This window comes from Megalops cyprinoides, chromosome 15 (genome assembly GCF_013368585.1).
Source record: "Megalops cyprinoides isolate fMegCyp1 chromosome 15, fMegCyp1.pri, whole genome shotgun sequence".
Taxonomy (NCBI): domain Eukaryota; kingdom Metazoa; phylum Chordata; class Actinopteri; order Elopiformes; family Megalopidae; genus Megalops; species Megalops cyprinoides.
In genome coordinates, this window is record NC_050597.1 from 1925001 (window position 1) to 1936416 (window position 11416).

General features: G+C 51.2%; 1 protein-coding gene across 1 annotated transcript in view; it reads left to right on the plus strand.

Moving 5' to 3' along the window:
- The window catches only part of peli1b (pellino E3 ubiquitin protein ligase 1b), a 28837-nt gene extending 20062 nt beyond the window's left edge, over positions 1–8775 (plus strand). The window contains exons 3-7 of the mRNA XM_036547377.1: positions 3123–3252; positions 3719–3820; positions 4731–4928; positions 5052–5240; positions 7171–8775. Of these exons, the coding sequence (XP_036403270.1) occupies positions 3123–3252; positions 3719–3820; positions 4731–4928; positions 5052–5240; positions 7171–7737 (1186 nt within the window). The 3' untranslated portion in view covers positions 7738–8775. The remainder of the gene's footprint in view (positions 1–3122; positions 3253–3718; positions 3821–4730; positions 4929–5051; positions 5241–7170) is intronic.
- The last annotated feature ends 2641 nt before the right edge of the window (positions 8776–11416 follow it).

An 11416-nucleotide genomic window follows, 5' to 3' on the forward strand; every position in this document is an offset into this window, starting at 1 on the left:
TTTTAGAGGAAGCAGCGTGAATATAGCACTGGCAAAGAGAGGAAGTGAGCCAAATTGAGGTCACACGTGGCCTTTTTGTGGTAGTTTTCTTTTTCCCCATGATTCTCGGGAGTGATCAGGTAACTGGAATGATACTATTCCACACACTGTTCTTACATCCTCAGATCAGGTGAACTGCTGTGTAGATGAGGGGACTGAATCATTCTGCTTTCCCGGACAGATTTCCCTCTGACATCAGGTTCAACCAGACAGATCTCTGCCTGCTCCAAGCACAGGCTGGGCCCTGTGGCCCGGGTTCCAAACTGGCCATAACTGGCTTTGTTCCTCCAGGGTGAGGGGTGGGCAGGCACGTAGGCCAGGGTCCCCCCGTCACTCTGCCCTCTCTACCATCGCACTTGCTGAGGCACTTCTGAGTTAGTCGGATAGCATTAGGAGGCACCTATCCCACGACAGGATTTGCCTCCTGGTGCACTGTGGGATTTATAGTGTGTAAAGCCGTGGTGTTGGCGTGTGCGTTTGACTTGCCCCTGACCTCCTGACTGGGTTTAGTGGTTGTCACTGAGCTTTCATGTATGACTGAGGTGAGTTGGGTGAGGGAGAGGAACATTGTGGAAAACTAAAAGCTAAACCCCCCTCCAGGGTCTGATGTGAGGGAGTATCTGCTCACACCAGTCACCACAGTTAATCTGAGGATATGACTCCTCACTCCTTCCTGCCCTGCACCAGTGCATTCTGGGATACATACTGAGCAACCAGGCCTATGACAATCAGATGTGGTACATAAGGGAACATGCTGTCATGTGACACCACAGCTTTGTAAGCCTGTATTCCGTTAAAATGGTAACGTGAGAAATCGCTGGACCAAGTTCCGTCTTTAAGTTGGGGTCATGTCAGTGTCAGTATTTTCATAAAAGTGTCTGTCTTGTGCGGGTGAGAAATTTAGCTTTTGAGCTGAGATATCAGTAGTGTTCATCTCAGACCTGTTACTGCACGTGTGTGTGCAGAACGTACGAATTCTACATGTGGGTGGTGTCCTCAGTTCGCAGACAGAAAAGGGGGTGAGATGTGGATCGTTCTTGATTACCAGCTGCACCCCCACACTCGAGCGCAGCTGAGGCATGATGCGGGGCAGGAAACTAGGGTGCTGTGCAGAGCGGAGTTGGAAACTTCCCACAATGCCTGGCGTGCTTTGAGGGACCCCCCCAGACAGAGTCTCTGCGGGTGTGGGGGAGGGGCTGTGGTGCTGTCAGGCAGGATGCAGCCGGTGGAGGGGCGCTGGGGGGTCAGTCACTGGAGCGTCATGGGGGGGGGGGCAGCTGTCCGTCCCGGCCGCGCTGCCTTTGGCCTCCACTGGCTGCAGCAGCACAGGGGCGGCCTCGCCCGACAACGCACGCTGTTTTCCCTCTCACCATGGTAACTGCACTGCAGGAACGAGGATGTGTGTGCGTGCTGTACTTTTCCGTCCACGGCTCGGGGGTTGTGTGAGGTGAAGAGGTGTCACACAATCAGGAGTGATAATGGCCCTGCACAGCTGAGGAGACTGCAGCCGCCAGGGTCACCGCAGCCAGAAACACACACTGCACACACACTGCACACACACACATAAACCGCATACTCCTCTGAGCTCCCTCTCACACTCAGAGGAGCAGCTCACTCTCACTCTCACACTCAGAGGAGCAGCTCACTCTCACTCTCACACTCAGAGGAGCAGCTCACTCTCACACTCACACTCAGAGGAGCAGCTCACTCTCACTCTCACACTGAGGAGCAGCTCACTCTCACACTCAGAGGAGCAGCTCACTCTCACTCTCACACTGAGGAGCAGCTCACTCTCACACTCACACTGAGGAGCAGCTCACTCTCACACTCACACTCAGAGGAGCAGCTCACTCTCACTCTCACACTGAGGAGCAGCTCACTCTCACACTCAGAGGAGCAGCTCACCCTCACTCTCACACTCAGAGGAGCAGCTCACTCTCACACTCACACTGAGGAGCAGCTCACTCTCACTCTCACACTGAGGAGCAGCTCACTCTCACACTCACACTCGGAGGAGCAGCTCACTCTCACTCTCACACTCAGAGGAGCAGCTCACTCTCACACTCAGAGGAGCAGCTCACTCTCACACTCAGAGGAGCAGCTCACTCTCACACTCAGAGGAGCAGCTCACTCTCACACTCGGAGGAGCAGCTCACTCTCACACTCACACTGAGGAGCAGCTCACCCTCACTCTCACACTCAGAGGAGCAGCTCACTCTCACACTCACACTGAGGAGCAGCTCACCCTCACTCTCACACTCAGAGGAGCAGCTCACTCTCACACTCGGAGGAGCAGCTCACTCTCACTCTCACACTCAGAGGAGCAGCTCACTCTCACTCTCACACTCAGAGGAGCAGCTCACTCTCACACTCACACTCAGAGGAGCAGCTGGGGAGTGAGGTCATGGTGCAGGCCGCCGCATTAGCGTCCTGGGACAGGATGGTGATTGGTGGGAGCATTTACTGTAAACAGAGACCTGCTTTGAGCACACAGGAACACCCATTGTATGAGGAATTGCTCTTTGTCCTGGCAGTTCGGAGGGGTAATCTACAGTTACTTCCTCTTCATGCGCTGATTTCATTCTCATGTGTGTCTGATGATCAGAGATGCTGGAAGCCCTCCAGCCAGCCCTCAGCAGGGTTATCATGGATGCGGTGCAGAGAATTTGATTATGAGGGTTTGTCTATGTTTAATGGATTTGCTGTCATACCCCCCGTACCTGCTGTCTATGTGTGTGTGCATCATCCTTTTAAAGGACGATGCCAAGGTCATGCGCACCATTTACTCAGCGGAATACTCAGAGATGTGCTTAATCTCAAACAGCAGTGTATTATAGTGGTAAGGAGCAGGGTGCCTAACCAAAAGGTTGTTGGGTCAATTCCCCGCTGGGGCACTGTTGCTTGTACCCTTGGCAAGGTACCTAACCCAGAATTGTCTCAATTTTAACATCCAGCTGTATAAATGGAAAACATGTAACCAATATAAGTCACTTTGGAGTGTCTGCTAAATGATTGTAACATGATGTAATGCTATGTAATGTGATGTAATGTGGTCTCTGCGGTCTGACCTGTCCCCTCTGCAGGTACAATGGCTCCCTGCCCAACGGCGACCGCGGGAGGCGAAAGAGCCGCTTCAGTCTGTGCAAGAGACCCAAGGCCAACGGGGTGAAACCCAGCACAGTGCACGTGGCCTGCACACCACAGGCTGCCAAGGTACCCGTCTGCGCAGCCACCTCCACGGACATATAACTGTAATAAGGGTCTGCGCAGTCACTTGCTATAGGAAGGGTCTGTGCTGTCAGACACATGTGGAAATTAGGGTCACACAAAGTAAAGTTTAGCTGTTTCAAGGAACTTTAAGTAACACTTTAACTAATTTTTAGGGGTGTGCATATGCGAGAGGAAGTTCTGCCTCTGCTTACAAATATATCCTTACGCATACCTGGCCATGGCTCACAGCAGTACAAACGAATATCGGTTTGCTCTTCAGATTGGAAAGATGTGCTCTGTTTATTCAATCTTTTCATTTTCAAACGCAAATATGTATTTGTCAGGGGTCCATCTAAGCCGGGGTAGGGGTTAGAGTGCAGGGGTGTGACCATAATCGCAGCTGGCAGCTGAAATGAGGTTCTCTAACTTTGGTACTGATCAATAAAAGCTCCCTCTTCATCTCCTTAAGGCCATTAGCAACAAGGACCAGCACAGTATCTCCTACACACTGTCCCGGGCGCAGACAGTCGTGGTGGAGTACACCCACGACAGCAATACGGACATGTTCCAGGTACCACCCCCCCGCACCTGCCCTGCGGCCCTCCTACACCACTCACCCCTCACCTCCTCCATCTCTTTCTGTCTCCCTCCTCTGTGCTTTAATTCACTGCTCTCCCTTTGCCAGACCAGTTCAGATACCGCCAAAAGCCACACAATTATCTCCATTCCTCCCGCTGAGTAACACTCATGACAGCGACTCCCAGCCTCCCGTGTCATCTCCCTCTGTCTCAGCGTGGCAGCTGCTCAGTTTGAACTAACGACCAGAGCAGTTCGTTTCTCCAGAGCTGGCACAATGACCCCGTTATGTTTCTGTAAGGAAGGGACAGCTACATGAAATCTTATTCACTTCGCCTGTCCTTCCTCTCCGCTTTCTCAGTCTCTCTCCCTCTCTGTCTCGCTGTCACTTTCCTCTCTCCCCTCTTTTTCTCCATCTCTCTCTTTCACTCTCTCTCCTCATTCCCTCCCTCACTGTCTCGCTGTCACTTTCCTCCCTCCCCTCTCTCTGTCTCTCTGTCCCTCTCTCTCCTCTCTCTCTCTGTCGGTCCTTGCTGCTCTCTCACTCTGACTGTGTTTCATCATGTTCAGTAAATGTCTGCCCCTGTTGTCTCTCAAAGGCTGTAGTGATTCTGTCCCTGCCTCTCTCCCTATCTCTCTCTCTGTCCCTGTCTCTCTTCCTGATGCTGTCCCTGTCTCTCTTCCTGACGCTGTCCCTGTCTCTCTCCCTGACACTGTCTCTCTCCCCGTCTCTCTCTCCCCATCTCTCTCTCCCTGACGCTGTCCCTGTTTCTCTCCATGACACTGTCTCTCTCTCCCCGTCTCTCTTCCCGTCTCTCTCTCCCTGTCTCTCTCCCTGTCTCTCTCCCCCTCCCTGACGCTGTCTCTGTCCCTGTCCCTGACTCTCTCCCCGTCTCTGTCCCCAGATTGGCCGGTCCACTGAGAGCCCGATCGACTTCGTGGTGACGGACACGGTGCCGGGCAGCCAGAGCAATGCCGACACACAGACGGTGCAGAGCACCATCTCACGCTTCGCCTGCCGCATCATGTGCCAGCGGAGCCCGCCCCACACCGCCCGCATCTACGCCGCCGGCTTCGACTCCTCCAAAAACATCTTCCTGGGGGTGAGTCCCGGGGTGGCGGGAGCGGCGGGAGTGCGGGGTGCAGAGAGTTTTACAAATCAATACTACATGTAAAATAAGTATCTGGTGTCTGAGCGCTGCCCCCCCCCCCAACCCCCCGTGCAGGAGAAGGCGGCGAAGTGGAAGACGTCGGACGGACAGATGGATGGGCTGACGACCAACGGTGTGCTGGTGATGCACCCGCGGCACGGCTTCACCGAGGACTCCAAACCCGGCGTGTGGCGGGAGATCTCCGTCTGTGGCAACGTCTTCACCCTGCGGGAGACCCGATCTGCCCAGCAGAGGGGCAAGATGGTGAGGCCCAAAAACACACACACCACCCTGGAGCACCCAGTCCCACAGCGTTCCCCGTGAACTTTAACCCCCAGCTCCTGAGCCGAGCTGCACCCCGACCCCAGACGAAACGGTGGGACGGGCAGCTCTGGCCGTTGGAGGCCTCCTGGGGTTTTGGTCGTCCTCAGTCCTCAGGAGTTGCGTGGCTGAGGAGTCAGAGTGCATCTGTTTTTCTGAGCCTTGACAGGCTGTGAGGTGAGACAGAGGGAGTCCAGCCAGCTTTGTCTGAATGGTTTGCTTTTTTAAAGCAGATTACAAAATTACATGACGCTAAGATCAGTGATTCACTGAACTGTTGGTATCTCTCTCTCACTTTCTCTCTCTTTATCTGTCTGTCTGTATATATATATCTATATCTTTCTCTCTGTTTGGTTTGAAAGCTCCGTGTTTCAGTAAGCAGGTGCTGCTGGCAGTAGTGTGAGCTTGTGGGTGTTTCCCCATGTGGCCGCTGCTGTAACTCCTTCATGTAGAGGGAGCGTGTGCCTGTCCCCCGCCTGAGGCGCGGGCCTGCAGGGGGGTGTGGGCGTAGGCCGGCTCGGTGTTTCCTCACCTGCAGGTGAACCTTGCAGGTTACCCAGCCGAACACCCCGCCCCCGGCCCGCCACTCATAAGAGGCTGCAACTTTCCGCTCTTCTCCCCCTCCTCTCTGGGTGTGAGTGGGCAGGAGAGGGACTGGATGGGGCTGAAGTGGGGCTAAATGCCAGCCAAAGCTTCCCTCATGCATCCAACTCCCTGCAACTACTGCAGGCAGCACTGACGAATGAGAGACTTACCCTGTTAGATGTCCTTGATGTCCATGTTGTAAGCTCACCAGTGAAATGGCTGGAAAAATTTTTTCAGATTTATGTAGTCATTGCATCCTAACTGCTGATATCAGGTATGTGAAAGAAAAGACACAGTAAACAATTAAGGTTTAGTAGTCACTTTTCAGGACCACAATGCCCTTTCAAAGTGGAGTTAAATTTCACACAGTCTGTGGTAGGTCAGGTAGCAGCCTGTGTTGAGGTTGTTGATTTCCGTGCTAGCAGATTAGCCTGTGAATAGCGCCGGTCGGGCTCTGGCTTTGGTTGGAGCTCTGCCCTGCTTAGTCATGCTTGTTTTCGCATTGTTGACAGGAAAAGTGTGATCTCAGCTATTGAGTGCTCTGGCCCGGTTTGTGTGTCTGGGTGAGAGATAAGTGAGCCTGAAAAGTTTGGAATGCCCTGTGTCTCTGGCATGCCCTGTGTTGCTGACATCATGCCGATAGCCCTGAATAACACTGCCCAGGGCGGAGTTAATTTGCCTTAAAATCCCTGTGTCTTTGGCACTGCTTTTTGGAAGTGTTGTTTGAGCTGTGTCAGACCACTGTGTGTTCGTTTGAAAGGTTGTATATTTTGAGACATTTTAATAATATAAAAGCCCATTTGTGAGGGGAAGAGTGCAGTATTGTGTGTGTGTGTCTGTGTGTGGGATTGGCAGTTGACTGCATGTTGTGGGTGATCTGTGCCCACTGTGGTAAAGCCAGAGAGCTGTCAAAAAAAGGGAAACAATGTGAGGTAGGAAGCATGGGAGGGTCTGCTGTTGCCTCATGTGCTGGAGTCATTAGTCACCAGAGAAAACACAGCACCATCACGATCACCAGCAGGAAACACGGCACGCTCATGATCACTGACAGAAAACACAGCACGCTCACTATCACCAACAAAACACGGCACCCCCCCACACACACACACACACACACACACACACAATCATTAGTGGAAAAGACCTAGAACAATTCTTAGTACCAAACAGAAAGTGTGTGTTAGTCTGCCATCTGCAGGAATATGCTGGGTAGTGCAGATGGCAGCAGCTCAGTATTGTCAGTGTGTGTGGCTGTGTAAAACACGCTGTACTCCGGTGTGTGTTGCAGGTGGAGAATGAGACGCATGAGCTGGTGGACGGCTCGCTCATCGACCTGTGCGGGGCGACGTTGCTGTGGCGCACGGCGGAGGGGCTCTCCCGCACCCCCACCGTCAAACACCTGGAGGCGCTGCGGCAGGAGCTGAACGCGGCCCGGCCGCAGTGCCCCGTGGGCCTCAACACGCTGGCCTTCCCCAGCCTGCGGCGCAAGGAGGTGCTGGACGAGAAGCAGCCCTGGGCGTACCTGCAGTGCGGCCACGTGCACGGCTTCCACCGCTGGGGCAGCAGCGAGGAGCGGCAGGGGGCGCAGCGCGAGTGCCCCATGTGCCGGGCGCGGGGGCCCTACGTGCCCCTCTGGCTGGGCTGCGAGGCCGGCTTCTACCTGGACGCGGCCCCGCCCACCCACGCCTTCAGCCCCTGCGGCCACGTGTGCTCGGAGAAGACGGCGGCCTTCTGGAGCCAGATCCCGCTGCCGCACGGCACGCACACCTTCCACGCCGCCTGCCCCTTCTGCGCCCAGCAGCTGAGCGGCCAGCAGGGCTGCGTCAGACTCATATTCCAGGGCCCGCTGGACTGAACCGGCCTCTGACCCGACCCCTGAACTCGGCCGATGGTGAAAGAGATAAGCTAGTTTCTTATCTTATGCTTTCGTTTTCTTCCCCATTCTGAGATTTTTGAACTTTTTTAAGTGACCTTTTTAGTGCTTTTTTTTTATTTGCAAAGAGAGTAAAAGCAAAGATACCTATATTTTCATGTGAAATGGATTAAAAAAAAAAAAACAACAAACAAAAACGGCCACACACCCACATGCAGACATTACACGGGTGAGCTTTTTTTGGTAAAGAAATTTTAAACAGTATTTTATTAACTTACCGCAGTGATTTCACACTTCCTTATTGATGCAATATACATCAGTGTGCATCGTTCAGATTCGCTTCCTGTGTGTGTGTTTGTGTTTCTTTTCCTTCAGAAAAACACTGCATCACCTGAACAGACTGTTTATCCCGAATAATGACTCCACTCCGAATAATGCAGACTACGGTAGCTTATAGGAAGTCATTTATATTTTTACTTAATGAATAAAGATATGCTTAATTTAAATACTAGTTAACATTTTTATTTAAACACAGTATAAATGTTAATCTGTATGAAAGGAGTAAAGTGATAGGTGCACTTTGGGATGTAGTTCATGTAGCCACTTTGTTTTTGCAGATATGGGTTCCAGCCTCCAGTACCAGATGGTACCTGCAGCACATTAGTGCCGTGCTGTACGCTGGCTCTTCAGCGTAAGACTAAAATGATCTCAGTGTTCCTGAAGTTATTACAGCATTATCCCACAGAGCAGGAGGGTGTTGGCTCAGAGAGAGGGATTTCACCCCGACTTTCAGCACTCCTGAAATACAAAGCCATTCTCTGGAAAGCAGTCTCTGATGTCCCTCTGTCAGCACACACATTCACCCGGTTTCTCAGCTTCTGTGAGGCCCTTTGTAAGATCTGACTCAGGCCAGTTTCTTTCCCTCTCTCACTGTTCAAAAGCTTATACTGCCATACTCTGCAGTGGAGCTCTCTGACTGTCTCTGCCTCTCTCGCTGTCTCTCTGTCTCACGCACGCACGCACGCACGCACGCTCACGCACACACACACACACACACTGTTATATGCATTCTCATAGTGACCCAAAGTTCCAAAACTCAGTTTAGACAGACATCCTCTCTTTGGTCATATACGTTTCAGATGTGTCATGAAGTTTTATCGTAATACTCAATATTTAAATTAAATAATATTTACATGTACTAGAATGTGATTTTAGTATATCCATGGGTGATTCACGAGTCTTAACTTTTATTCTTCTAAAGTGTATTAGTTTGGTTTTTAAAGTGAATGCAACAGTGGGGGGAAATCAGACTTTTAGTAGCTACATGAGTGTAGAATGTAGAGCGTTTAATGTGTTGCTTCATCTTACGGTGCTGTTGCCCCAGCCAAGATCTCTGCAATGCCTGTGTGAGTGTGTGCGCGTGTGCGCGTGTGTGTGTGTGCGTGCGTGTGTGTGTGCGTGCGTGTGTGTGTGCGTGCGTGTGTGTGTGTGCGTGCGCGTGTGTGTGCGCGTGTGTGTGCGCGTGTGTGTGCGCGTGTGTGTGCGCGTGTGTGTGCGCGTGTGTGTGCGCGTGTGTGTGCGCGTGTGTGTGCGTGCGTGTGCGTGCGTGTGTGCGTGCGCGTCTGTGTGCGCGTCTGTGTGCGCGTCTGTGTGCGCGTCTGTGTGTGCGTGTGTCTGTGTGTCTGTCTGTGTGTCTGTGAGAGAGAGAGAGGGCTGTCATCCATCGTTCTGAATGTGACAGGAGACCCCAGTGCAGCATTACTCACCTCAGGGAGGGGTCACACTCTGGCCGCTTGTGTTAAAGATTCTGTCACGTCTCAACACGTGTGTCTTCATGCATAGGAAATATAAAGAGACACCCACCTCATGGCTCTGATTCCTCTCTTATTTATTACTTTCATGTGTCTGGTCTCCACCCTGTATTAAATGTATTTAAGAAACTCTGGACTTGCTAAATGCACAGTGCTTCTCCTCGCGGGGAGGTGTGTAAGAAAGGGCTTTTTTTCGATGGTGTTGTTGTTTCTCAGTGTACCCGCTCGCGCGGTCTGCTCACAGAATACTTCTGCAGTTTCTGTCCGCTGTGCTCCGGGCCTTCCTGCCGCGCGAAGGCAAAAGCTGAGAATGTTGTTGCAGATTCCAGTTTTTGTACCAACTTTAAACAATAAAGTTAAACATTTTATTTAATTTGGTATGGGTCTCTTAATGACAAGCCACTCTTACTTCTGCGTCCTCTTCAGAACCGACCGCCTTGTACCTCCAAACGGTTAAACAGCTGAACTCGCAGGTAGGCCTTTCTTTCTTTATGTGGGGGACAGCACCAAAATCACTAGACCTCTCTTCTGCCGGTTTTTGGGGGGACAGCCGTGCCAGCTGTCTTGCCAGCACCCTGTCTTGTTTGTTCAGATTTTTTTCTCCTTCTTCCACTTTGCACAGAAATAGTGATTGAAAATGATACCATTCATTAAAAAAACTCTGTTTATATCAGGCAAAAAGAGCTACATGAGGACACCATACCCCAGCCACGTGGTGCTGCCCAGTCAGAGGTCTGACATGATACTGATTACCGATCACACTTAAGATGTCAGTCTTCATTTTTGGCAGCCTGTTTTTTTTTTTCTTTTTTTTTTTTTGCTTAGATCCTGGACAGCAGCTGTAATTACAGGAGTGTCACATCTGCAGACCACTGGGGGGGCACAGAGCCTCAGGTCTCTGGATGAGAGGATTCCTTTATTTCTGTCAGATCCACCCTGCAGAGCTCCCTCGTTCCTCCAGACACCGACCCGCGCTAGTGCACACCCCCTCCTTTCACACACGCCTTTTCACGTTTGCACGGGGTGCACGCATGCATGCATGTTAAAGTGGTGCGGCAGGTTTTGTGTTTGAAGCTGGCAGGACAGCAGAGCAGTGAGTGATGTCTGCTAGCCTGCAGTCACTGCGGTGGCAGCACTGCGGGAAAGCCCCTGTGCATTCCTGCATGGGGGAAGGCCTGTGGCACTACGCCGTGGGGCTGAAGGAGCGTGACTTACAGCTGCAAGGTTGCTGGGTGAGTTCCTTGTTGATGTGACTTTGAATAAGGTAATAAGTTAAAACCTAGTTTGCATCAGTGTATATCTAAACACAATCGGTCTATCAATCATATTGATACTCAGATTAATATGTGCAACTTATCTTGAGCAAGTTGTCCTGACCATGATGATTGTGATTGTAGGCGAGAATGACCTTCGGCAATGTAAAAGCATCTTTATAATAACATGCAGAACCCTTAATATTGTCTTCTTTTAATTGGAACTCTGACTATCTCTCTGTTCATTTTAGCGTTATCTTGACACGTCAGTAAGGTAAGCCTTTTATCCATGTTTTATTAAATTACCGAAGGAACAGAAACTGTTCGGTGAAACTCGAGCAAAGCCGCTCCAGTTCACGTTTCGCGCATGCAGTATGGAATAGCACCACTGGGTGGCAGTATAAGGTAAATTTCAAACACGGACTGTGCACTGTGCATTTAACCTTATCGATCTCCCCTACTACCCAGTTCTTTACATACATTAAATATTTGTGTTGTCATTGAAGAGATTGTATCACATTAAATAATGGTATGATGAAGAGCTTAAAGATCAACCTTGAGTTCAAGTGACATGCGTAAAGATATAAAGCTAAATCC